The sequence below is a fragment of the Hypanus sabinus genome, chromosome 5, assembly GCF_030144855.1.
Source record: "Hypanus sabinus isolate sHypSab1 chromosome 5, sHypSab1.hap1, whole genome shotgun sequence".
Taxonomy (NCBI): domain Eukaryota; kingdom Metazoa; phylum Chordata; class Chondrichthyes; order Myliobatiformes; family Dasyatidae; genus Hypanus; species Hypanus sabinus.
The window spans coordinates 67,714,122-67,738,659 of record NC_082710.1 but is presented as its reverse complement, the minus strand read 5'-3'; the positions used below and the strand labels follow the sequence as shown (position 1 = coordinate 67,738,659).

Genomic DNA, 24,538 nt, shown 5'->3' with positions numbered 1-24,538 from the left:
GCCTAAATTAAACATAAACTATCCACAAATTTGACAATAAAATCCAATTCCAACAGAAAATAAATGCCCATTTTAGTGCAAAGTGGTCATAGTGTTGCCAAACTGTAGATCAAAGGTCAAAGTAAATTTATTATCAAAGTTTGTATATGTCTCCAAATACTATACTGAGATTCATTTTCTTGTGGGCATTCACAATAAAACATAAAGTCAAATCAAATCACTTTTATTGTCATTTCAACCATAACTGCTGGTACAGTGCATTGTAGAAAATGAGACGTTTTCTCAGGACCATGGTGTTACATGATACAGTACAAAAACTAGACTGAACTACGTAAAAAACAACACAGAAAAAGAACTACACTAGACTACAGACCTAGCCAGGACTGCATAAATGCACAAAAACAGTGCAGGCATTACAATAAATAATAAACAAGACAGTAGGGCAGTAAGGTGTCAGTCCAGGCTCTGGGTATTGAGGAATCTGATAGCTTGGGGGAAGAAACTGTTACATAGTCTGGTCGTGAGAGCCAGAATGCCTTTTCCCAGAAGGGAGGAGGGAGAAGAGTTTGTAAGAGGGGTGCGTGGGGTCCTTCATAATGCTGTTTGCTTTGCGGATGCAGCGTGTAGTGAAAATGTCCGTAATGGTGGAAAGAGAGACCCCAATGATCTCCTCAGCTGACCTCACTATCCGCTTCAGGGTCTTGTGATCCGAGATGGTGCAATTTCTGAACCAGGCAGTGATGCAGTTGCTCAGGATGCTCTCAATACAACCCCTGTAGAATGTGATGAGGATGGGGGGTGGGAGATGGACTTTCCTCAGCCTTCGCAGAAAGTAGAGACGCTGCTGGCTTTCTTTGCTATGGAGCTGGTGTTCTCGGCCACCAAGAAATTTGGTGCTCTTAATGACCTTTACCGAGGAGCCGTCAATGTTCAGTGGGGAGTGGTCGCTCCGTGCCTTCCTGAAGTTAACAATCATCTCTTTTGTTTTGTTCACATTCAGAGACAGGTTGTTGGCTCTGCACCAGTCCGTTAGCCGCTGCACCTCCTCTCTGTAAGCTGACTCATCGTTCTTGCTGATGAGACCCACCACGGTCGTGTCATCGGTGAACTTGATGATGTGGTTTGAGCTGTGTGTTGCAGCACAGTCGTGGGTCAGCAGAGTGAACAGCAGTGGACTGAGCACACAGCCCTGGGGAGCCCCCTTGCTCAGTGTGATGGTGTTGGAGATGCTGCCTCTGTTCCTGAAAGGTACGAAAGAATCAACAAAAAACTACAAAAAAGTTTGACAGCAACCAACGTGCAAAAGAAGACCAACTGTGTAAATACAAAAATAAAACAATACTAATAATATTAAACATAATAATAATAAACAAATAATACTGAGAACATGAGTTGTAAAGGCCTTGAAAATGAGTCCATAGGATGTGCTCAAAGTTGAGGTGAATGAAGATGTCCATGTTGGTACAAGAGCCTGATGGTTGAAGAGTAATAACTGTTCCTGAACCTAGTGGTATGGGCCCTAAGGCTCTTGTATCTCATTCATGAAGAGAGCATGGCCTGGATGGCGGCAATTGTTGCTGATGGATAATGATTGATGATTTGGATTTTGCCATTTGGTGTGGATCTTTGATAGATAGTGCCTTTTTGTCAGATAGTGGATACTACTAATGGTGACTGAGTCTGCTACTCTCTTCTGCTTCTCCCATTCCTGTCCATTCGAACAGTCAATGATACAACCAGTCAGGATACTTATACGATTTGTATAAATTGGTTACAAATGAAACGTTTATTATGCCAGTGTCCTTACACTCTTATGATTGTGTCTGTGTGCTGGGCCCAGGAGAGGTCATCAGATATGCCAAGGAATTTAAAGGTGCTGATTTTCTCTGAATGAAGACGGGTGCATGATTGCTCTCCTTCCCCTTCCTGAAGTCAACAAGGGAGTGTAGAGGTTAGTGTAATGTTATTACAGCTCCAGCAATCACTGTTTGGGGTACTACTTCCACTGCTGCCTGTATGGAAGTTGTATGTTCTCCCCGTAGCTGTGTGAGCTTCTCCTCTGGGTGCTTCAATCTCCTCCCACTTGCTAAAGATGTACAGTTATGGTTAGTGAGCTTTGGGTATACCATCTCAGCATCAGAAGTGTGGCAGCACTTGTGGACTGATAAGCACACTCCTCACTGATCTGACAACGCAAACAACTCGTTTAACTGTATGTTTCAATGTACAGATACAAACTTCAAAATCTTCTAAATCTCCTATCTCCTCTCTAAGTTTTGCTGCCATTGAACAAGGTTAATTTTCACAGCACCTCCCAACCAATCTCATTCCAGTAAGCTGATTCATCACCACCTGTGATTCATCCAGTAACAGGAGTATCATTGGCAAATCTGAAGATGACATTGAAGTTGTGCTTAGCCACAGAGTGTAGAGCAGGTGGGGAAACATGCAGCCTTGAGGTGCACCTGGATCGATGGTCAGTGAGGAGGAGGTGTTGTTACCAATCCTCACTGGCTGAGATCTGCTGATAAGGAAGTCAAGTATCCAGTTGAAGAGGGAAGTGTTGATGATGATGATGATGTTGGATGGGATAATTGTGTTGAACACTGAGCTGCAGTCAATGCTCAGCAAGCTCCTGTATGAGTTGCTGTTGTCCAGGTGGTTCAGAGCAGAATGAAGATTCAGGAAGATCAAACCTGCTGCTGACCTGCTACAGTGGTAGGCAAATTATAATGGATTCAAAGCAGCAGCTGATTTGACCCATAACCAAGCTCGCAAAGCACTTCATTATGGTTGAGGTAAGTGCCACCAGACGGTACTCACACAGCAGGTCAGTAGGGTCTGCTTCGGCAGTGGTACAATTGATGCCTTACTGCAGCAGGTGGGAACTTCATACCGTAGAATTGTGAGGATAAATGTTTGTAAACACTCCGGGCGGTCAGACCGCACAGATGTTTAGTGCGGGGTGAGGGACTCTGACTGTAAACACTCCGGGCGGTCAGACCGCACGGATGTTTAGTGCGGGGTGAGGGTCTCTGTCTGTAAACACTCCGGGCGGTCAGACCGCACAGATGTTTAGTGCGGGGTGAGGGACTCTGACTGTAAACACTCCGGGCGGTCAGACCGCACAGATGTTTAGTGCGGGGTGAGGGACTCTGTAAACACTCCGGGCGGTCAGACCGCACAGATGTTTAGTGCGGGGTGAGGGACTCTGTAAACACTACGGGCGGTCAGACCGCACGGATGTTCAGTGCGGGGTGAGGGTCCCTGTCCGTAAACACTCCGGGCGGTCAGACCGCACAGATGTTTAGTGCGGGGTGAGGGTCCCTGTCCGTAAACACTCCGGGCGGTCAGACCGCACAGATGTTTAGTGCGGGGTGAGGGACTCTGTCTGTAAACACTCCGGGCGGTCAGACCGCACAGATGTTTAGTGCGGGGTGAGGGACTCTGTCTGTAAACACTCCGGGCGGTCAGACCGCACAGATGTTTAGTGGGGGGTGAGGGTCTCTGTCTGTAAACACTCCGGGCGGTCAGACCGCACAGATGTCTAGTGCGGGGTGAGGGTCTCTGACTGTAAACACTCCGGGCGGTCAGACCGCACAGATGTTTAGTGCGGGGTGAGGGACTCTGTCTGTAAACACTCCGGGCGGTCAGACCGCACAGATGTTTAGTGCGGGGTGAGGGACTCTGTCTGTAAACACTCCGGGCGGTCAGACCGCACAGAAGTTTAGTGCGAGGTGAGGGACTCTGTCTGTAAACACTCCGGGCGGTCAGACCGCACAGATGTTTAGTGCGAGGTGAGGGACTCTGTCTGTAAACACTCCGGGCGGTCAGACCGCACAGATGTTTAGTGCGAGGTGAGGGACTCTGTCTGTAAACACTCCGGGCGGTCAGACCGCACAGATGTTTAGTGCGGGGTGAGGGACTCTGTCTGTAAACACTCCGGGCGGTCAGACCGCACAGATGTTTAGTGCGGGGTGAGGGACTCTGTAAACACTCCGGGTGGTCAGACCGCACAGATGTTTAGTGCGAGGTGAGGGACTCTGTCTGTAAACACTCCGGGCGGTCAGACCGCACAGATGTTTAGTGCGAGGTGAGGGACTCTGTCTGTAAACACTCCGGGCGGTCAGACCGCACAGATGTTTAGTGTGGGGTGAGGGTCTCTGTCTGTAAACACTCCGGGCGGTCAGACCGCACAGATGTTTAGTGCGGGGTGAGGACCTGATGTCTTTTGTGGATTCACCTTCTTGAAGATTTCCTGAATGTCCGCCTCAGATGACTGAAATTGCAGGCTCATCTGGAGATGTTGGAGCTCATGTGGGTGTGTCATAGTTCTTTCTGTGTGTCCTCCGCTGATTAATTTTCTTTTAACACGTCCATTTATTGTTGATTTGTGCTTTGAAGAAGATTTTTAGGTCACTTCAGCTGTAAAATACCAGATGTATGCCTAATTGTTAATATATTGGATTTCTGTTAATTGGGCTTTTTGTCAATCAGAGCAACCACTTACTTGGGACAAAAAGAAATCAAGGAAATAGCCAGGATTTTCTTTGATTATGTGTGACAATATGCTGCTTAATTGGGGGAGGAGATTGTTGTTAAACATTTTCTAACTAGAGCCAGTCATGTGCTCATCGTGTGGCTATTAGACATTTCTCCATGGTTGGAGCAAACCGTTTTCAAATTGTGCCTCTTGCATGTTTGTGCTCAACAAGCCGTGATTTTTCTCACTGATAGTTGGGGAGTAATAAACAGTAAGACAATTCGGAACCTTTTTGCTCAGAGTGGTTTCAAGCATCCAGGAGCTGCCGGAAAAGGCCATGAGTGAATATGAAACAATTTTGCTTCAAAGGGCTTGACGGTATTGACAATCTTCTTGAATGTATCAATTAGAGTGATGATCTGGAGAATGCAATCAATGAAACACTGCTTGAAGGCAGTCCATTATCTGCTCTAGGTGTCTATGCTGATTTTGTTCATTGTTGTTGTCTGCTGTTCTAACTGAAGTGTGGCCCGGGGTTGCATTGATCTTGGTCTGGCATCTCGTCCACAGCCATTCCAAACGGGCGGCCCTGAGTTGGCATCGCAAGCCTCCACATGATGTCAATGTGTTGATCCAGGTTGGGGAGGATTGTGTTCATTTACAGTCTATCAAAAGAACACATCAGCATACAATGAATTAATTCCTCTGGCAATAACTAGTAGGAGCATAAGAAGATAAATAGAATAATACACCATTTTATAGTACTGTAGTAGTTTCGGTAGTGGTCTACTATATTCTGTATATTATTTAAATACATAGTTTGTTGCTCAGTTAAACATTAGTTTGTCTTTTTTATACCTTTTTAACTACTTCCGTGAAACTTCAGCTTAATTGGGCCAAAATGTACTGGTCCCGATGTGTCTCAAATAACTGTATACTGTAAATAAATATTTATGTGTGATCAACATAGACACTCAACTAGATCAAAAGGCACTTGGCACATGGCAAATAAGTGAAATTTGAATATTACTTCATGCTGATCATTGAATATGGTTTCATGTGAGGTATTGAATGATTCTATTACTAAGAATAAATGTACGATGAAAAATAGGTTAACCATTGCAAAAGGAATACAGCTTGCAGTCAGTAAGTCCAATGTAATTTGGCATACATCCTGTTGTTGTTATTCATCTTCATTATGTTGCTTTAGTCACTGCCCAGCAGATACAGTAATGACTGATTATCCTTTTAAGATTCCATTGTTAGGCTTCTGGGTCTTTCTGAGGAAGACATTGCTAAGTATAGTGAAGATCATTTTAACAAATTTATTGAGACCCAACCCAACCAGTGTAGTGAAAGTCGGGCAAGATGTACAGCATATGAAGGGTAGGGTGAACACTACATATCAGACTGCCCACTGTAAAAGGGGAATCCCACCCCCACCCCCCAAAATAGGATCTGCTTCGCTAATTGCGCTTGAGCTACTAAGCTATTATTAACTGATTTTCCTTAAAAAGAGAAAAAGAGGAAAAGAGAAAGAATTTCTTTAAAAACCTTGATCCTTTGAAGTGTATTTTTGTACATTTTAAAAGGCACCTAAATAAAAATTTGAAATTACTTTCTGAAGAATCAATTCAATGGCCTGACCAACTGTTTCAATAAGGTGTGATGAAGTCCTAGAGAAGCAGTGTAAAAACGGTCTGATCCAACCATCAAATACTCATTGGCATCAATCCTACCCTAACCCACTTTATTCTACCCTCTTTCCCACCAAGTTCCCCTAGATTCTACTTATCTACATGCTGTGGGAATCTATATTCAGCAACTAATCTACCAACTTGCATAATTTTGAGTTAAGGGAGAAAGCTGGTACCCAGAAGTAATCATGTGGTGACAGGGAGAACATGCAAACTCCACAAAGATGACAGTGGAGGTTGGGACTGGGGCCAATGTGAAGTCCCTGTTTTTACTGCATTAAAAAATATCTTTTCTTACCTTATAATCACACTCAAAGAGTCTTTTCAGCCTATTGCGTCTGTGCTGGTTTCCAGGGACAACCCATCAGTACCAGTCAAAGTCAAGTTTATTGTCATCTGCACAAGTACATATATGCATGACAACCGTACCTACAACAGCAGCACAGGCACATAGCATTAGATACACAACGTTCATAAGAGAAATATGAGTTAAACATAAGTTTTTAAAGTGAAATGTCCTGGTTTCCTTAGCTGCACAAGTCTAGGGAAGACACTGTCAAGTCCAGCCAAGCTCGTGAGGTTGAGATGACTCGTCCCACCCCAAACCCCAGTTTGTGTGGGTGCTGTGTAATTTGCTACTCCGTTACAAATTAATGCCATGAAATAACAGACAGTACACTGCATGATTAAAGGAAATATACTTATGAATCTTAACTGAAGGGTTAGCAAAGAATAACAAAAAGGGCCCATTCTAATTAAATCATCAAATGTGCACAAGTTGGAGCTCATCTTGAACTTCTCTGTCACTCACGCACTGGGCCCTTGGCCTGTGTGAACGCCCACACCACCTTACGAACGTCACTTACTATCCATCTCGAACAAACGGGTCTCCCACCGGATTGTATGCTACAACCGGTTCTCCCCAATGTCTTCTCTCTCCATCTCCTTGTGAACCAAAGCCTCAAGCCCAACCTCAACGGCCCTCACCAAGAAAACCTCCCGCTAACTGGATGGCACACATTCCACATCATCCCTTATCTTCAACAGTAACCCAAACAGGCTGAAAGCAGAACAGAGCTGCTAAACGAAATACCTACAGCATGACAGTAAAGATGGGAATCAGGGCATTACACAAGAAAGAACACAATTAGAACAAAAAAGTCCATCGTAATGCCAAAATAGCCATAGCATTGCTTTGCATTTTTCCCTTTCCTTGTGTCCCTGTAAAAAATTCTTTTTCATGTGCTCATATCAACTCCTTTTGACTCTTTTGCCATTTTATAACAGTGGGAGCAATTTGCTGAATACCCTGAGTAACTCGCAGTGCCACTGGAAAAATAAGCCAGCGATGCCCAAGGTTGGAATTGAAATGAGCTTCCTGAAGCTGAGAGGCAACTGCTGGAAACAGTAAGGTCAGTCAGTTTTTCTTTAGACACCGAGTTGTGAGAGACTTCATTAAACCAAAGAGGGTTAGAAATTCAACTGGTTTGTTAGGTCAATTAAGATGACCTCCTATTGAAGATTACCATGATCTGTTCTCCATTTTGATTCCTATTCACATAGATTGAATTAAATACAACTGGTCACACACTGTATCATTAGCCTGCTGTGAAATGAAGTCATCTAATAACTTAAGTTATGCTCTTACAAAGCTTGCCTATGGTAAGTGAGGCTGGGGTAAATGTGCACACTCGGAAATAACGTCAGTACATAATGTAAGGGCAAACCACATATCTACATAAGGTAAATGAGTAACTAAAGAAATTGGAACAACAATATATAGTCTGCCATTCATTATTGGGGATCATCTTCTACATTTTCAGTATATTCACATGTTTGTTCACCCTTCCATTGTCCTAAACTTGGTCTCCGTCTGAATACACTCAGAGGTCGGAGCATCAAGTTAAAAAGGTTCAGTTAGCTTGCTACTATCACCACCATTTCCCCCCTCACCTCCACTGCTTCATCTCACTGTGCACACACACATTTCCCACCTTTTTTCTTATATTTTTAAACTCACTTCTTGAGACCAAATGAAGGGCACAGTACACTATGCCTTCCCATAGTGACGATGAGTGAAGGGGATATGTTTCCACACAAGGATACCGTGCAAAGTGGTGAGGAATCTGGGAGTGCTCAAGACTCCAGTGTAGTTTCAAGTATTCAAGTGAAAATATGTTTTACGGCTGGACCAAAAATCTTAAAAAGCTTTCGCAACATTGCTAAGCTTTAGATGTAATTGCCCTTTACGTTAGTCACCTAGGTAATATTTTTGAAACAATGACATATCAGTTTTATTCCACAGATGATGTATAATCTTTTGTATGAAGCCATGCTTTAAAACAAAATGTGTACAATTATGGATAGCGTCCTTCCCTTTCTACTGATTATAGTGATAACATGAATTGTTTCTTAGTGGAACAGTGCCACAAAGCCACAGGTTTTGTGACAGGAAGTTTTAAATTGGTAGGTGACAGCAATCATGGGTGTGGATTGATTGTTTGCGGAAAAAGAGATAGCTGACAAAACTCTGAACAAAACAACTGGACGGTTTTCAAAGTCTTGTAGTTTAAGAGAAGCACTCTGCCTCATAATGAATCGCATTGTATCTGAAACAGCAATTATTTTACGCAGGTCAAAGCCTCTGGTGAAGATGGGATTTGTCTGTAATGTTCTCAATGCCATCCCTGAGCATTACTTTCTGAATAGTGGTCACTGTTGTTTTACAGGCTAACGTCCTACTCAGTTTAGGCATAGAATGATCCAGAATCAAAATCAGGTTTATTATCACCGAGATACATCATGAAATGTGTTATTCTGTGGCAGTAGTACAACACAAAATAAAAAGTACATCAAGTTCTAAACAATAAGTAAATAAGAAAATGAATAACGTAAAATAAAAAGACAATAGACAATAGGTGCAGAAGTAGACCATTCGGCCCCTCGAGTCTGCTCCGCTATTCTGAGATCATGGCTGATAATTCACTATCAATACCCAGTCCCTGCCTTGTCCCCATATCCCTTGATTCCCCTATCCATCAGATATCTATCTAGCTCCTTCTTGAAAGCATCCAGAGAATTGGCCTCCACCGTCTCCCAAGGCAGTGCATTCCACACCTCCACAACTCTCTGGGAGAAAAAGTTTTTCCTCAACTCTGTTTTAAATAACTGACCTTTTATTCTCAATCCATGCCCTCTGGTACTGGACTCTCCCAACATCTGGAACATATTTCCTGCCTCAATCCTATCAAATCCCTTAATTATCTTAAACGTTTCAATCAGATCCCCTCTCAATCTCCTCAATTCCAGTGTGTACAAGCCCAATCTCTCCAATCTCTCCACGTAAGACAGCCCTGCCATCCCAGGAATCAACCTAGTGAATCTACGCTGCACTTCCTCAATTGCCAGAATGTCCTTCCTTAAACCTGGAGACCAAAACTGTACACAATATTCCAGGTGCGGTCTCACCAGGGCCCTGTAAAAATGCAAAAAGACATCCTTGCTCTTGTACTTAATTCCCCTTGTAATAAAGGCCAACATTCCATTTGCCCTCTTCACTGCCTGTTGCACTTGCTCATTCACCTTCATTGACTGATGAACTAGGACTCCTAGGTCACTTTGCATTTCTCCCTTACCTAACTCGACACCGTTCAGACAATACTCTGCCCTCTTGTTCCTGCTTCCAAAGTGGATAACTTCACATTTATTCACATTGAATGACATCTGCCAAGTATCTGCCCACTCACCCAGCCTATCCAAGTCTCCCTGTATTCTCCTAACGTCCTCTTCGCATGTCACTCTGCCACCCAGTTTAGTATCGTCAGCAAACTTGCTGATATAGTTTTCAATGCCCTCATCTAAATCATTGACATAAATCGTAAAGAGCTGTGGTCCCAATACAGAGCCCTGTGGTACCCCACTAGTCACCTCCAGCCAGTCCGAGAAACAGCCATTCACTGCTACCCTTTGCTTTCTATCTGCCAACCAGTTTTCTATCCATGTTGAAACCCTGCCCCCAATGCCATGAGCTCTGATTTTACTCACCAATCTCCTATGTGGCACCTTATCGAATGCCTTCTGAAAATCTAGGTACACTACATCCACTGGCTTACCCTCGTCTAACATCCTTGTTACACCCTCAAAAAACTCCAACAAATTAGTCAAGCATGATTTGCCCTTGGTAAATCCATGCTGGCTCGGCCTAATCCTATTACTGCCATCAAGATGTGCCACTATTTTGTCCTTAATAATGGACTCAAGCATCTTCCCCACGACTGACGTTAGGCTAACAGGGCGATAGTTCTCCTTTTTCTCCTTCCCTCCCTTCTTGAAAAGTGGGATAACATTAGCCACTCTCCAATCTTCAGGAACTGATCCTGAATCTAAGGAACATTGGAAAATGATTACCAATGCATCCGCAATTTCCTGAGCCACCTCTTTTAGAACCCTCGGATGCAGACCATCTGGACCCGGGGATTTATTAGACTTCAGTCCTATCAGTCTACTCATCACAGTTTCTTTCCTAATGTCAATCTGTTTCAATTCCTCTGATATCTTATGACCCTGGCCCATCCATACATCTGGGAGATTGCTTGTGTCTTCCCTGGTGAAGACAGATCTAAAGTACGCATTAAATTCTGTTGCCATTTCCCTGTTTCCCATAACAATTTCTCCCAATTCATTCTTCAAGGGGCCAACATTGTTCTTAACTATCTTCTTTCTCTTCACATAGCTAAAAAAGCTTTTGCTATCCCCTTTTATATTCCTGGCTAGACTGAGCTCATACCTGATTTTTTCTCTCCGTATTGCTTTTTTAGTTAAGATCTGCTGTCCCTTAAAACTTTCCCAATCATCTGTATTCTCACTCATCTTAGCCCTGTCATACTTCTTTTTCTTTAATGCTATACAATCTCTGACTTCCTTTGTCAACCACTGTGGTCCCTTCCCCCTCTTTGAATCCTTCCTTCTCATTGGAATGAACTGCTTTTGCATCTTTTGTATTATCCCCAAGAATATCTGCCACTGCTGATCCACTGTCTTTCCTGCCCGGGCATCCGCCCATTTAACTTTGGCCAGCTCTTCCCTCATGGCTCCGTAGTCTCCTTTATTTAATTGCAACACTGACACCTCTGATCTGCCCTTATCCCTCTCAAATTGTAGATAAAAACTTATCATGTTATGATCACTACTTCCTAATGGCTCCTTTACTTCAAGATCACTTATCAATTCCTGTTCATTACACATCACCAAGTCCAAAATAGCCTCGTTCCTGGTTGGCTCAAACACAAGCTGTTCCAAAAATACATCCCTTAGACCAGGGGTCGGCAACGTTTACCACTGAAAGAGCCAATATGGACCCATTTCCCACAGAAAAGAAAACACTGGGAGCCACAAAATGAAATAACACTGCATACAACGGGTTTTTTTTGCCTTTATGCTATGCATAAACAAACTATAATGTGTTGCATTTATGAAATTGATGAACTCCTGCAGAGAAAACGAAATTACATTTCTGCATGCAACAAAAACATTTTGAACTCCGAAAAAAAGACGTTGGGTTGAAGGTTACTCCATAGTTAGCCTACCTTGGATCGAAGAATTAAAAGAAAGCGCGCACTGGCGGGTGTCAGGCATTGGCAGTGGTGATGTATATTAATAGCGATAAAAAACACGTTGTAGCGGTGTGCTACACGCAGCGCTAAAATAACGACATTGCAGTCAAAGATAACTTTATTCGAACTAAACAGCCTTGCTTTAAAGCCTCCCTCAACCCGTCCCCGTGGGCGCGGATGCTCCAAAAGACACGTACTCACAAACCCCTGTAGGCTATCTCCCTTAGCCGGAACGGTGGCTAATTGTGAGCCGGTTCCACTGTGCCAGGAAATGGGGTCTCCACAAAGTTTTCAGATTGTACAAGATCACCATAATCTTCAAATTTCGAATTACATTTCAAAAGCTAACAAACCACGAGGAGCCGCATCACAGAGATGAAAGAGCCGCATGTGGCTCCGGAGCCGCAGGTTGCCGACCTCTGCCTTAGACACTCCACAAACTCCCTATCCTGGGGTCCAGCACCTACCTGATTCTCCCAGTTCACCTGCATGTTGAAATCTCCCATAAAGACTGCATTACCTTTAGCACATGCCAATGTTAACTCCCTAATCAACTTGTACCCAATATCCACGCTACTGTTTGGGGGCCTGTACACAACACCCATTAGGGTCTTTTTACCCTTACTGTTCCTCAGCTCAATCCACACAGACTCTACTTCCCCTGTTCCTAAGTCACCCCTTGCTAAGGACTGAATCTCATTCCTCACCAATAGGGCCACCCCACCCCCTCTTCCCATATTTCTGTCTCTACGATAGCACGTATACCCTGGTACACTCAGTTCCCAGGCCTGATCCCCTTGCAGCCATGTCTCCGTTATCCCAACAATATTGTAGTTCCCCATTTTCATCTGAGCTTCAAACTCATCTGTCTTATTTCTGACACTACGCGCATTCAAGTATAGAATTCTTAGCCCATTCCTCCTCTCTTTGCTTAAAACACTGTCTATTGTACCTAACCCAGCTCCTTGAACTTCCATCGGGCTAATTGCATCTTGAATTTTGATGACCTTCTCAAGATCACCCAAACCTTCTACACATTTAACCCCATGCTCCTTCTGACCAACCCTCTGTACATGTAACTTTTCCAACACATGTTCTGTCTCACCTTTCTCCTTTACACAATTAATATTTGGGAAACATGTATTCCCCACCTGTCCCTTATCCTTCATCATATCATCTTCTCTTGTATTCTGGATCCCTGCCCCCTGCACATCTAGTTTAACCCCCCCCCCCCACCCCCGAGCAGCACTGGCAAAAAGAGCAAGGTCATGTTCATGGACCATTCAGAAACCTGATAGCTGGGGGGAGGGGTGCTGGGAAGAAGCTCTTTCTAAAATATTGGGAGTGTGCCTTCAGGCTCTTGTACCTCCTCCAAAATGGTAGTAGTAAGAAGAGGGTATGTCCCAGATGGTGAGGGTTCTTAATGACAGATGCCACTTCTCTAGGCACCATCTTCTGAAAATGTCTTTGATGACGGGATGGTGGGGTGGGTTGTGCTGGTCTACACCCCTTTGCATTGAAGTCTCCATTCTAGGCTGTGATGCCTCCACAGTACATCTGCAGAAATTTGCTCGAGTCATTGAAGTACCAGTTCTCCTCAAACTCCTAATGAGGTATAGCCGCTGGTGTGCCTTTTTCATGAAGTGTTGGGCTCAGGATCAATCCTCTGAGATGTTAACGTTCAGGAATCTGAGGTTGCTCACATTTTCCAACACTGACTCCTCATTGAAGACTAGTGTGTGTTTTCCCAAATTCCCCTTCCTGAAGTCCACAATCAATTCTTTGGTCTTTCTGATGTTATGTGTAAGGTTGCTGTTGTGACTCCACTCAACCTGCCGATCTACTGTATCTTACTCCTATTTACCTCCTTATCGCCTTCAAGATTCTGCAAACAACAATGGTGTCACTGGCGAATTTATAGATGGTGTTTGAGCTGTTCCTAACCATCAATGTTGAGAGAGTAGAGCTGTGTGCTTAGCATGCATCCTTTAGGTGCACCTGTTTTGATTGTCAGCAAGGAGATGTTATTTGTGATCTGCACTGACTGTGCTCTCCCAATAAGGAAATCAATTATCCAGTTGCAGAGGGAGATACAGAGACACATGTTTTAAAGCTTATTGATTAGTACTAAGGGAATGATGGTGTTGAACACTGAGCAGTAATGGCGTCACACTTCTCTATTATATATTGGTTTATTGACTAATCTGTCATTCAGCTCACTTGATCTCAGATGGTCTTAACAACTTTTACCAGCAACATCTCTGCACACAGGTTATTGAGCTGAATGTTGGACACTGATCGTCCCTTCAGTGTCCCCCAGTGATCTGTTAGGTCTGAGTACTTCATGGAGATGTCAGGCACCAGGCGTACAATGAGCTGTGTGTTGTAATTCACGGGGGACTTTGATCCAGGAACCTCCCCAAAAGCTTCCTGCAGCAATGGGCACAGGGATATGCAACCGAAAAGAGGCTGACACTCAGCCAGACACAGCACAGTTGATGCAATATGAGGGAACATGGAGAAAGAAGCTTATTCTTTTTCTCTCATGCCTCTCTTTTCTTTTCACTGAAGTAGCAATTTCACAGTGTTTTTCAATTTTGTACATTTTGGCCCATTTTTAACAAGATATATTGCCTCTGTATTTGTGGGATGATAAACATAACAGAATGTTAGCTAATGAGTGTGGAATTGGGATTTCGTAAATTGTTATAAATGCTGTTTGAGTGGGTTACTGATTTCCCAGCTTTTCAGATGTTCACTCATTTCCTCCTCCTCATCCTGCCACTCCTCAGTCTTGCTCCCACACTGCATGTTGGATAATCATTGCAAGCACTGCGTCTCATGATAATGTGGTTGGAGAGAAGACAGTAAACCACCTCACCCAGTCTGTCAAGTCCAGGAAGCCTTCACCAGGGCAGTGCTGACAGCAGAAACACTCTTTCTAAATATCAGTGATCTGCGATATCATGTTTTCTGTGACAGCATGTTTATCACAGGTGGTTTGGTGGTGCTTAGAAATCACAAACCATATCTTCATCACTATGGTCTCCCTTTCACTAATACAATGACATAACAGACTACCACAGAAGAAAGACAACATGACTGTTCCCAGGATACTGGGAATTGTCCTGTATTATTTGTTTTCTGTGCTAAGCAGCTACATATTGAGAGAAAGGAATCTGGTTTGTTGAATTAATCTTGACATGCATTATCTATACTGTAAGCGATGTGAATAAAGTTGATGGCAAGCACATATAACGAAACATTTTACTCTCTACCAAGTGACAATGAAACTCTGAGAGCTTCAATGACCTCCACTATACAATGGTGGATTGCAAATTTCAAGATGTTGCTACCATTTCCATCTGCGCTTAAAAAGGATCTCATCACAGGTAACAGGTGGCAAACTTCAATAATAGCTGTTTCCTGTTTGGGTTTGGATGGGAGAATCCCCCCTGTGCATATATATGGGCTGCTACACTTTATCTATACCTTCTCCTCCTGACAGCTTGTCCTGCTCAGCACACGTTCACTGTCTTCTCACTCAAGTTGCACTCCAAGAAGCATGCCCATTAATGCACCTGTATCTAAGAGGAACCAGCTGGTACAAAAATCTTGAAATCAAGCCAAAGCATTTTAGCATTTCCCACACCGTGTCCCATCGTTAACCAGCAACTAACCACAGATCTGAACACAACTTCATTAGCTTCAGATGTAATAGAGAAGAGAGAGTACAGGAGTTAGTGACCAAACTTCCTAAAGGAAATCTCAAAGCATGCCACCTATGAAACAAAATTAATAACTTGCTAATTAATAACTTCCCCACAGAACTCCCACCTGGCACTTATCCCTGCAAGTGCAAATGCTACACCTGTTCCCACACCTCCCCCCTTACCACCATTCCAGGCCCCAGACAGTCCTTCCAGGTGAGGCAACACTTCACCTGCGAGTCTGCTGGAGTTGTCTACTGCATCCGGTGCTCCCGGTGTGGCCTCCTCTACATCGGCAAGACCCGACACAGATTGGGGGACCGCTTCGTCGAGCACCTCTGCTCCATCCGTCACAATAGACAGGATCTCCCGGTTGCCACCCACTTCAACTCTGCCTCTCATTCCCATCTAGATATGTCCATACATGGCCTCCTCTACTGCCACAATGAGGCCAAACTCAGGTTGGAGGAGCAACACCTCATATACCGTCTGGGTAGCCTCCAGCCTGGTGGTATGAACATTGAATTCTCCAATTTCCAGTAATTCCCTCCCCCTCCCCCTTCCCCTATCCCAGGTCCCTCTCTGCCTCTCTCCCTTTTCAACTTTCTGCTCCTTTTCCTCTACAGTTCTTTCATGCTTATCCCCTCCCCCCTTTATCCTTCCTCTGGCTCTCCATCTGGTGCCTCTAGCCCTTCCCCTCCCCTATCTCTATTACTGGGCTTCGGCCCTCTCCTCCCCCCCATTCCTGATGAAGGGTCTCGGCCCGAAACGTTGGCTACTCTTTTCTCACGGATGCTGCCTGACCTGCAGAGTTCTTCCAGCATTGTGTTTTTAGTAACTTGCTAATATTGGAAAAAAAAACAAAAACAGAAAATGCTGGAGACACAGCAGATCAGATAGCATCTATGGAAGGAGAAACAGTCAACATTTTAGGTTGAAGCAGGGGACAAGACTGATTACTGTCTTTCTATCAGCAGTAATCTCAATGGATCCATTCTCTTCTTTCATTGATTCTCTTATTGATAACATTCCACATTTTGTACTCAAAGCCTCAGGCTCGAGAAACAGGAAATCCTGCCCAATGTCCACCATTCTCCAGAAATATATTTTATACAACCGGGGTTGTGTGATAAATACTAGCTCATCAGAGATTAAAGTAATAAACATTTTAAGAAGCACATGCTTTTTTAACTTGGTTTTTCTTGTGTTGTTGACATCAGACATAGCAACTTGTTGGCACATTGGGTTGTGAATCTGAGGAATGTTTTATAAGGGTAATCTAGGAAGCAACCTGACTTAGAATGGCAGAGCAAAAAGAGGAAGAAACACGTAGCTTCGTAAGAATTGATCACAGAGATTCAAGACCGGCCTTAATAAGAAAATGTTTAATTTACATGTAGCTTTTCACATTCACAGCATGGCTTGGACGGCTTCATAGCCAATGAAATTACAGCACAGTCAGAGCATGAAATGTGGCAGACAAGCTAGAGAGTCCTACACAGAAAACAATAAGATTTGACAAACTACTTTTAGGAAATGAAGGGTAAGAACCTACAGCCGCTGGGGATTTGGGATGAAAGCGGAAAATGCTGGACTCACTCAGCAGGCAATGACATTAATGTTCCAGATCAAAGATCTTTCATCTGTACCAACTTCTAATCTTTTTGTTTATTGAAGGACGATTGCTGTTATGACTGCAATGAGATTTCCCTGAGCATAAATTCCAACAAGACAGACGGGGTCTTGCTGTAATATTTCATCAAGAAATAGAAACTCTGACAGTGACACACTCCCATCAGTATGGCACTGGGAATGCTCCTGTGCTAAAGGTGCTGCACTAAAAGTTTGACAATCAACCTGCTGAGATAGACAAAAGTTCCAGCGGCTCTCGTTCCCACACCTGAATTAATGGAAAATGGAGAATGCCAGTTCCATCAAGAAGGAAATCTGCTTGCACACCATCTGGCTGATATGTGACTCCAATGCCATATCAAGAGGATAACCTATAGTTTCCTTCTGCCATAGCCAGCAAATTTCATGGATATATTAAAACACACAATACTAAACAAGAAAATCTGCAGATGCTGGAAGTCCAGCCAACACACGATCTGGAAGAGAGGACCGAGTGTAGTGTATCTAGGTTTGCTGATGAAACTAAATTGAGTGAGAAAGCAAATTGTGCAGAGGATATGGAGAGTTTACAGAGAGATATAGATGGGTTAAGTGGCTGGCCAAGGGTCTGGCAGATGGAGTACAATGTTGGTAAATGCGAGGTCATCTGCTTTTGAAGAAAAATGGAAAAGCAGATTATTATTTAAATGATAAAAGATTGCATCATGCTGCTGTGCAGAGGGACCTGGGAGTGCTTGTGCATGAATCACAAAAGATGGTTTGCAGGTGCAGTGACTATCAAGAAGGCAAGTGGAATGTTGGCCTTCACCGCTAGAGGGATTGAATTTAAGAGCAGGGAGGTTATGCTGCAACTGTACAGAGCACTAGTAAGACCGTATCTGGAGTACTGTGTGCAGTTTTGGTCTCCTTACTTGGGAAAGATATACTGGCTTTGGAGGTGGTTGATTCCAGAGAGGAGGGGGTTAGACTATGAGGAGAGATTGTGTCACCTGGGATTGTAGTCACTGGAATTCAGAAAATGAGAGGAAATCTTATATAAACATATAAAGTTATGAAAGGGATCGATAAGATAGAGGCAGGAATATTGTTTCCACTAGTAGGTGAGACTGGAACTAGAGGACATAGCCTCAAAATTCAGGGGAGTAAATTTAGGATGGAGATGAGGAGAAACTGCTTTTCCCAAAGAGCAGAATTCTCTGCTCAATGAAGCAGAGGAGGGTACCTCAGTAAATATACTATTTAAGATAGGGTTGGATAGATTTTTGCATAGTAGGGGAATTAATGGTTATGGGGAAAAAGGCAGGTTGTTATGGTCGGGTCCTAAACCCGCATTCCAGTTCTTGATCCGGTCCCCGGACTCTGGACTCCAGGTCTTTCCACCGCTCCTCATTTCGCCTTGAACTCAAAAAGTCACACCTGAGGATCATCTTAGCTCGGTTGGGCTCAAAGAGGCGCACCTGATGTCTATCGGTTGGCTGTGAATATAAGGGGCTCAGGGATTGACTATAGTTGGGGGTTGTCCTGTCTTGGAATATCACTGTTAATGATGAGTTATGCACTGGGCTGCTCTGTAGCCTGCCTGAGTCTTCTGGCTGCAATGAGTCTTGAAGTCACCCTGGACTGAGCTCCCTTCATACCCCCTGCCTCCATCAGGTAAGCCAGGCTGAATTGCTGTTGCCTGGTGGAGGGCTCTGCCCCTTCCTAGCTCTTGCCTCTGATGGGTTGTGCCCTGTGACCTGCCCAGGAGCCCTGTATCCTGCCTGGGAGGTCTGGGCCTTGCCCAGGAGTTCGGTAGCCCACCCAGGGAGCTATCCTCCTGGTATTCCAAGCCTCAAGATCCCAGGCCTTGAGACCCCAGCCAGGCCTGGAGACTACCTTGAACTCCAAGATCACCACGAATGCCATGGTCTCTACATCTTGTCCTATCCTTTAGCTTGTCCTGTCCTGCCCCCAGTACTTCAGTGCCTGTGTCCTGCATTTGGGTCCAGTCTCATGTCCCTTTATGACATGGGTAGGTGGAGAAGAGTCCATGGTCAGATCAGCCATGATCCTATTGAATGGTGGGGCAGGCTTGATGGGCTGGATGGCCTACTCCTGCTCCTATTTCTTATGTTTCTCTCCTTTCCTACCCTGCCCCCCCAAGAGCCTCTGCATGTCACACACATGCTCTGCAACTTCCACCATCTCCAAAGGGATTCTACAACCAAACATATCTTTACCTCTACCCCCAACAGTTTGCAGGGATCACTCCATCCATGATTCCCTTGACCATTCATCCCTCCTGACTAATGCTCCCCTTGGAACATCCCTACAAGCAGCCTAAGTGCCACACCTGCCCATTCACCTCCTCCCTCACCTTCATTCAGGACCCAAACAGTCCTTCCAGGTGAGGCAACACTTCACCTGCTGATCTGCTGGGGCTGTCTATTGTGTTCAGTGATCCTGATGCAGCGTCCTCTATATTGGTGAGACCTATCACTCCATCCAGCACCTCTGCTCCAAAAGCCAAAAGCAGAACTTTCCAGTGGTGGAACACTTTAATTCCCATTCCCATTCCAATGTGTCGGTCACGGCCTCCTCTTCTGCCAGGGTGAGCCACCCTCAGGGTGTTACACCTTGTATTCCATCTGCGTATCTCCCAACCTGATGGAATGAATACCTTCTCCTTCCAGTAAAAAAAAATCCCTTCCCCTCCCCTCTTCTTCTATTCCCCTCTCTGGCCCCTTGCCTCTTCTCACCTGCCTATCAGCTCCCTCTGGATGCCCTTCTCCTTCTCTTTTTCCTATGGTCCACTCTCCTCTCCTATCAGATTCCTTCCTCTTCAGCCCTTTATCTTTCCTACCCACCTAGCTCCACCTATCACTTTCTAGCTGTACTGCATCACCCTTCCCCACCTCTTTATTCTGTCATCTTCCCCCTCCTTTTTGACTTGAAGAAGGGTCTCTGCCAGAATCGTTGACTATTTTTACTCATTTCCATAGATGCTGCCTGACTTGCTGAGTTCCTCCAGCATTTTGTGTGTGTTGCTTTGGATTTCCAGCATCTGCAGAATCTCTCATGTTTATTGCAGATGTATTGTTTGATTGACCACTCTTTGTTGTTTGCATAGTTGGTTACAGGTTTTATGTGAAAGTACGTGAATGGCAGAATGCCACCCTGTCATAAGTAAACACCTCACTTAAAGTCAAAATCAAGTTAGAATCACATTCCCAAATCCCTTTCAATTAGTTTTCATATTTTAGAATTACAAAACATAACAATGCTGGTGAGGTAGTTTTAAAATTAACTCGAGCAACTGCCTACTTGTTGCAGCACAGCAAGATGTTAGAGTTAAAAAAGAGAGCAGCACAGCACGTGTCTCTTCTGAAGGGAGAGACAGAACATTTTTGAGTTAAAAAAAGGAAGAGATGAACAAGTCCACAGGTTCATAAACAGTGAGTACCAGGTGATAATAATCATAAATAAAAAAAGAGCGGGAATGCAGGCTACATTTGGATGATTGACATATTTGATTGCACAAGAGATAACTGGATTATGTACGCTGAGTGAATTGAGCAGTATTTTGAAGCAAATGAAATGGCCAATGAGCAGCAAGTGTCGGTTTTGCTGAGTGCATTGGGTTTAAAGGCATACAGTTTTCTTAGAAATTTGACTGCTCCAACCAGACCAGCCAAAATGAGTTTTGCTGATATTGTGAGAGTTACGCAGGAACTTTCTCCTTTTCATAAGAAGCACACAAGAGACTGTAGATCCTGGGATCTGAAGTGAAAAAACTCACTCCGTCCTGCTGGAGGGACTCAAACCGAACTGCTGACTATCCCTTTGCTCCACAGATGCTGCTTGGCCCACTGTGTTTCTCCAGAAATGTGATTTTTGCTCTCTTCTTGTCAACTACAACAGGGAAATTTCTAGCAGAAATGCAAGACACCTTTTCCAGGAGAAACAAAAGGTCCATAGAAGAATTATATCTTCAGAATATAATTTCTGAAATTCTTACTCACTATTCCCCTACTTTAGTGACTGAAAATATACTGTTGTAAGTATCTTCTTACAAGCCAAGGCTACATTTTTCAAGCTCATCACAATTCCATTATGTATGCTTAACAGTTGGAAATGTGTTTCAATAAATTTTGGTGCCCCTCTCTCTTCTCCACCTCACCTCCCCTCACCTTCTCATCACATGATTCTGACTGCTGAGGCCTTTCAACAGGAGAAATCATCAGCATCTAACCTTGTTCAACCAAAAATCCCGAGAGCTGACAGTTACATCACAGAGACCAGGCCACGGGAAAAGGAAAATCCCGAGAGCTGACAGTTATATCCCATTGACCAGGCCACTGGAAAAGGAAAATCCCGAGAGCTGACAGTTACATCACAGAGACCAGGCCACTGGAAAAGGAAAATCCCGAGAGCTGACAGTTACATCACAGAGACCAGGCCACGGGAAAAGGAAAATCCCGAGAGCTGACAATTATATCACAGAGACCAGGCCACTGGAAAAGGAAAATCCCGAGAGCTGACAGTTACATCACAGAGACCAGGCCACTGGAAAAGGAAAATCCCGAGAGCTGACAGTTACATCACAGAGACCAGGCCACTGGAAAAGGAAAATCCCGAGAGCTGACAGTTACATCACAGAGACCAGGCCACGGGAAAAGGAAAATCCCGAGAGCTGACAGTTACATCACAGAGACCAGGCCACGGGAAAAGGAAAATCCCGAGAGCTGACAGTTATATCACAGAGACCAGGCCACGGGAAAAGGAAAATCCCGAGAGCTGACAGTTATATCACAGAGACCAGGCCACGGGAAAAGGAAAATCCCGAGAGCTGACAGTTATATCACAGAGACCAGGCCACTGGAAAAGGAAAATCCCAAGAGCTGACAGTTACATCACAGAGACCAGGCCACTGGAAAAGGAAAATCCCGAGAGCTGACAGTTACATCACAGAGACCAGGCCACTGGAAAAGGAAAATCCCAAGAGCTGACAGTTACATCACAGAGACCAGGCCACGGGAAAAGCAGGAGCTGAAGAACATGAGAAGCTACAGCCAGCCAGAGGTCAGGGTTTCCAGTACTGCTTCCTAGCTAGTGGGAAATGTCCATGTGAGAACAAGTAAAGGAACTCGCTTCCCTGCAGCTAATGATTTTGCTAATTTTGTCCAGTCTACTCTTTCTCATGATTAAATGCCCTCGCATTTGAAGAAGTGTGAGCAATAAGTTCAGGAAAAAGATTCAATGTGACACTTCCGAGGAAGGGAGAGAATCCAATTTTGAGAAAAATAGACTTACTTTTATAAAAAAGTCATCTTAATTTTATGTGTTCTGCCTGAGTTTGACACCAACTCTTAACCTTCAGTTCCATTTAATGTGTTCTCTGTGTCATTTACAACTTATGGTTGCATTCATTCCAGGATTTCCATGGTTTGTGACTGTGGCAGAGATCATGTTAGTGTACAGGATTAGATCAGGTAGAGGGAAGAAGGGACATATTTAAACTGGGTGAGAGAAGTCTGTTGGAGCTGTTTCCCTGTGATTGGGTAGATTACCAGGGTAGATGGTACATATTGTTTATATAATTCTGTTAGTGTTGTTTAAATAAGATGCTCAATCATATAACAATAAAATGATGTTTGTCTGTCTGTTATGGCCTATTGATAAGTATATCAGCTTCATTGAACAGAATAGTCCCAAAAATTATAAGCCTTCTGTTGCTCTTTAACTCATTGTGTTTTAGTTGCTGAAACTTTTCTCATTACTATCTTGATGTTCATTGAAATCTCCAACTGGACTTCCTGGGTTCATCACACTCTCCGTAAAGACATATATTCACTTTAAGTGTTTGCATATTTTATAACAGGCTGCAAATTCCTAATGTTCATATATTTAGGCTGTTATTGTTATATTTTAATAATTGCATTGATCTTCCATTTCTGTAAACATCATGACCAATGAATTTTTCCTTTCTTCCAAAATAACACCTTGATTATAGGTAGTACACGTAATTTACACAAGGGTTCATTGCTAATGTTTTGTAACTCCAAAACAAACTAATTGAAATAAAACAGGGGAGCTGAGAACACGAATCTAACTTCATTTTTGCTTTAAGTGAGGCGTGCACTTATGACATGGTTGAGTCATGACAAATGCTTTTCATGAACTTTCACATAAAACCTGTAATAAACTATGCAAACTACAAAGAATAGTCAAATAAGGTATTCACAATATCACTCAAATATTACTGAAATATGACATACACAACACTCCTGCTTAGCTATAAACATTAATTCACTATAGAATGCATCTCAACACATACATCATTTATATATATTATACAGTTACTATATAGACATCCACAGCATAGTAAACTTTAACGTCCACTTCAGGCCTAAAGATTTAATCGTTGTGGAGGACTTCTTATTCTTGTGGGATAGTATCTTGCCTGACATGGGGGAGGGGTCACTCTGCTTGGAGGGTGAGTCCTGTGGCTATGAAATAATTTCAGGTTCTGGGGCCTCCTCCATGGTGGTTGTAGGGGTTGATTCTGGGAATGGAGGAAGTAGTTCTGACACCTCTCTTCTGGACGTTTTGGTATCCCAAAGAGTGCATAGCAAGCCTCATTGAACGATGTGGATCATAATGTGTGTACAGAGCCTGACGTCACCATTTGCATTGCCTTTTGGAGAGCCACCTCACATTGCTCTGTCCATGGCCATTTCTTCTCTATCTGTTGTAATGAGTTCAAGGGGTGGAGCACAGAAATCAGGTTTGGCAGGAACCTGCTATAGTAATTGATAAATTCTAAAAAGGACCATGACTGTGGCATGCATTTGGCCTTGGGGCATCCAACACTGCTTGAATTTTCTCAGCACACTTGTGTAATTCATGTGTGTCAATGGTGTGAGCTCAGTAAGTGATGCTTAGTTTAAAGAATTCATACTTGTTGCATTGTGATCTGAGCCCATAATCTTCTAATCTTTTTAACAGTCTTGAAATTTTGGAGATGTTCCTTGTTATCCTTAATGGTAAAAATGTGTCATCCAGGTAACACTGAGTGTCTGGGCAGCCTTGCACCACCTGGTCCGTAGCTTTCTGCCAGAGTGCAGGTGTGGATGCTACAACAAAAGTAAGCCTACTATAGCTACAAAGCCCTTTGTGAGTGTTTATAGTGAGAAACAGTTTGAACTCTTCTTCCATTGCTATCTGTAGGCAGGGCTCAGCTACATCTACTTCACTGAAGTGTTTTCCTCCAGAAACGTTTGCAAAGATATCCTCCACCCGTGAGGATATTGACCTACTTTCAGTACTGAGTTGATGGTGACCTTAAAATCACCATAGACCCTGACAGATCCAATCGTCCTGGCTCCTGGGACCACTGGCATTGCCCAAGGGGTCCACTCAACC

The 24,538-nt window shown here is 43.8% G+C and overlaps 1 protein-coding gene across 1 annotated transcript in view; it reads right to left on the bottom strand.

Moving 5' to 3' along the window:
- Positions 1 to 316: 316 nt before the first annotated feature.
- The window catches only part of LOC132394217 (uncharacterized), a 65,318-nt gene continuing 41,096 nt past the window's right edge, over positions 317 to 24,538 (bottom strand). The window contains exon 2 of the mRNA XM_059970086.1: positions 317 to 1,241. Within this exon, the coding sequence (XP_059826069.1) occupies positions 506 to 1,241 (736 nt within the window). The 3' untranslated portion in view covers positions 317 to 505. The remainder of the gene's footprint in view (positions 1,242 to 24,538) is intronic.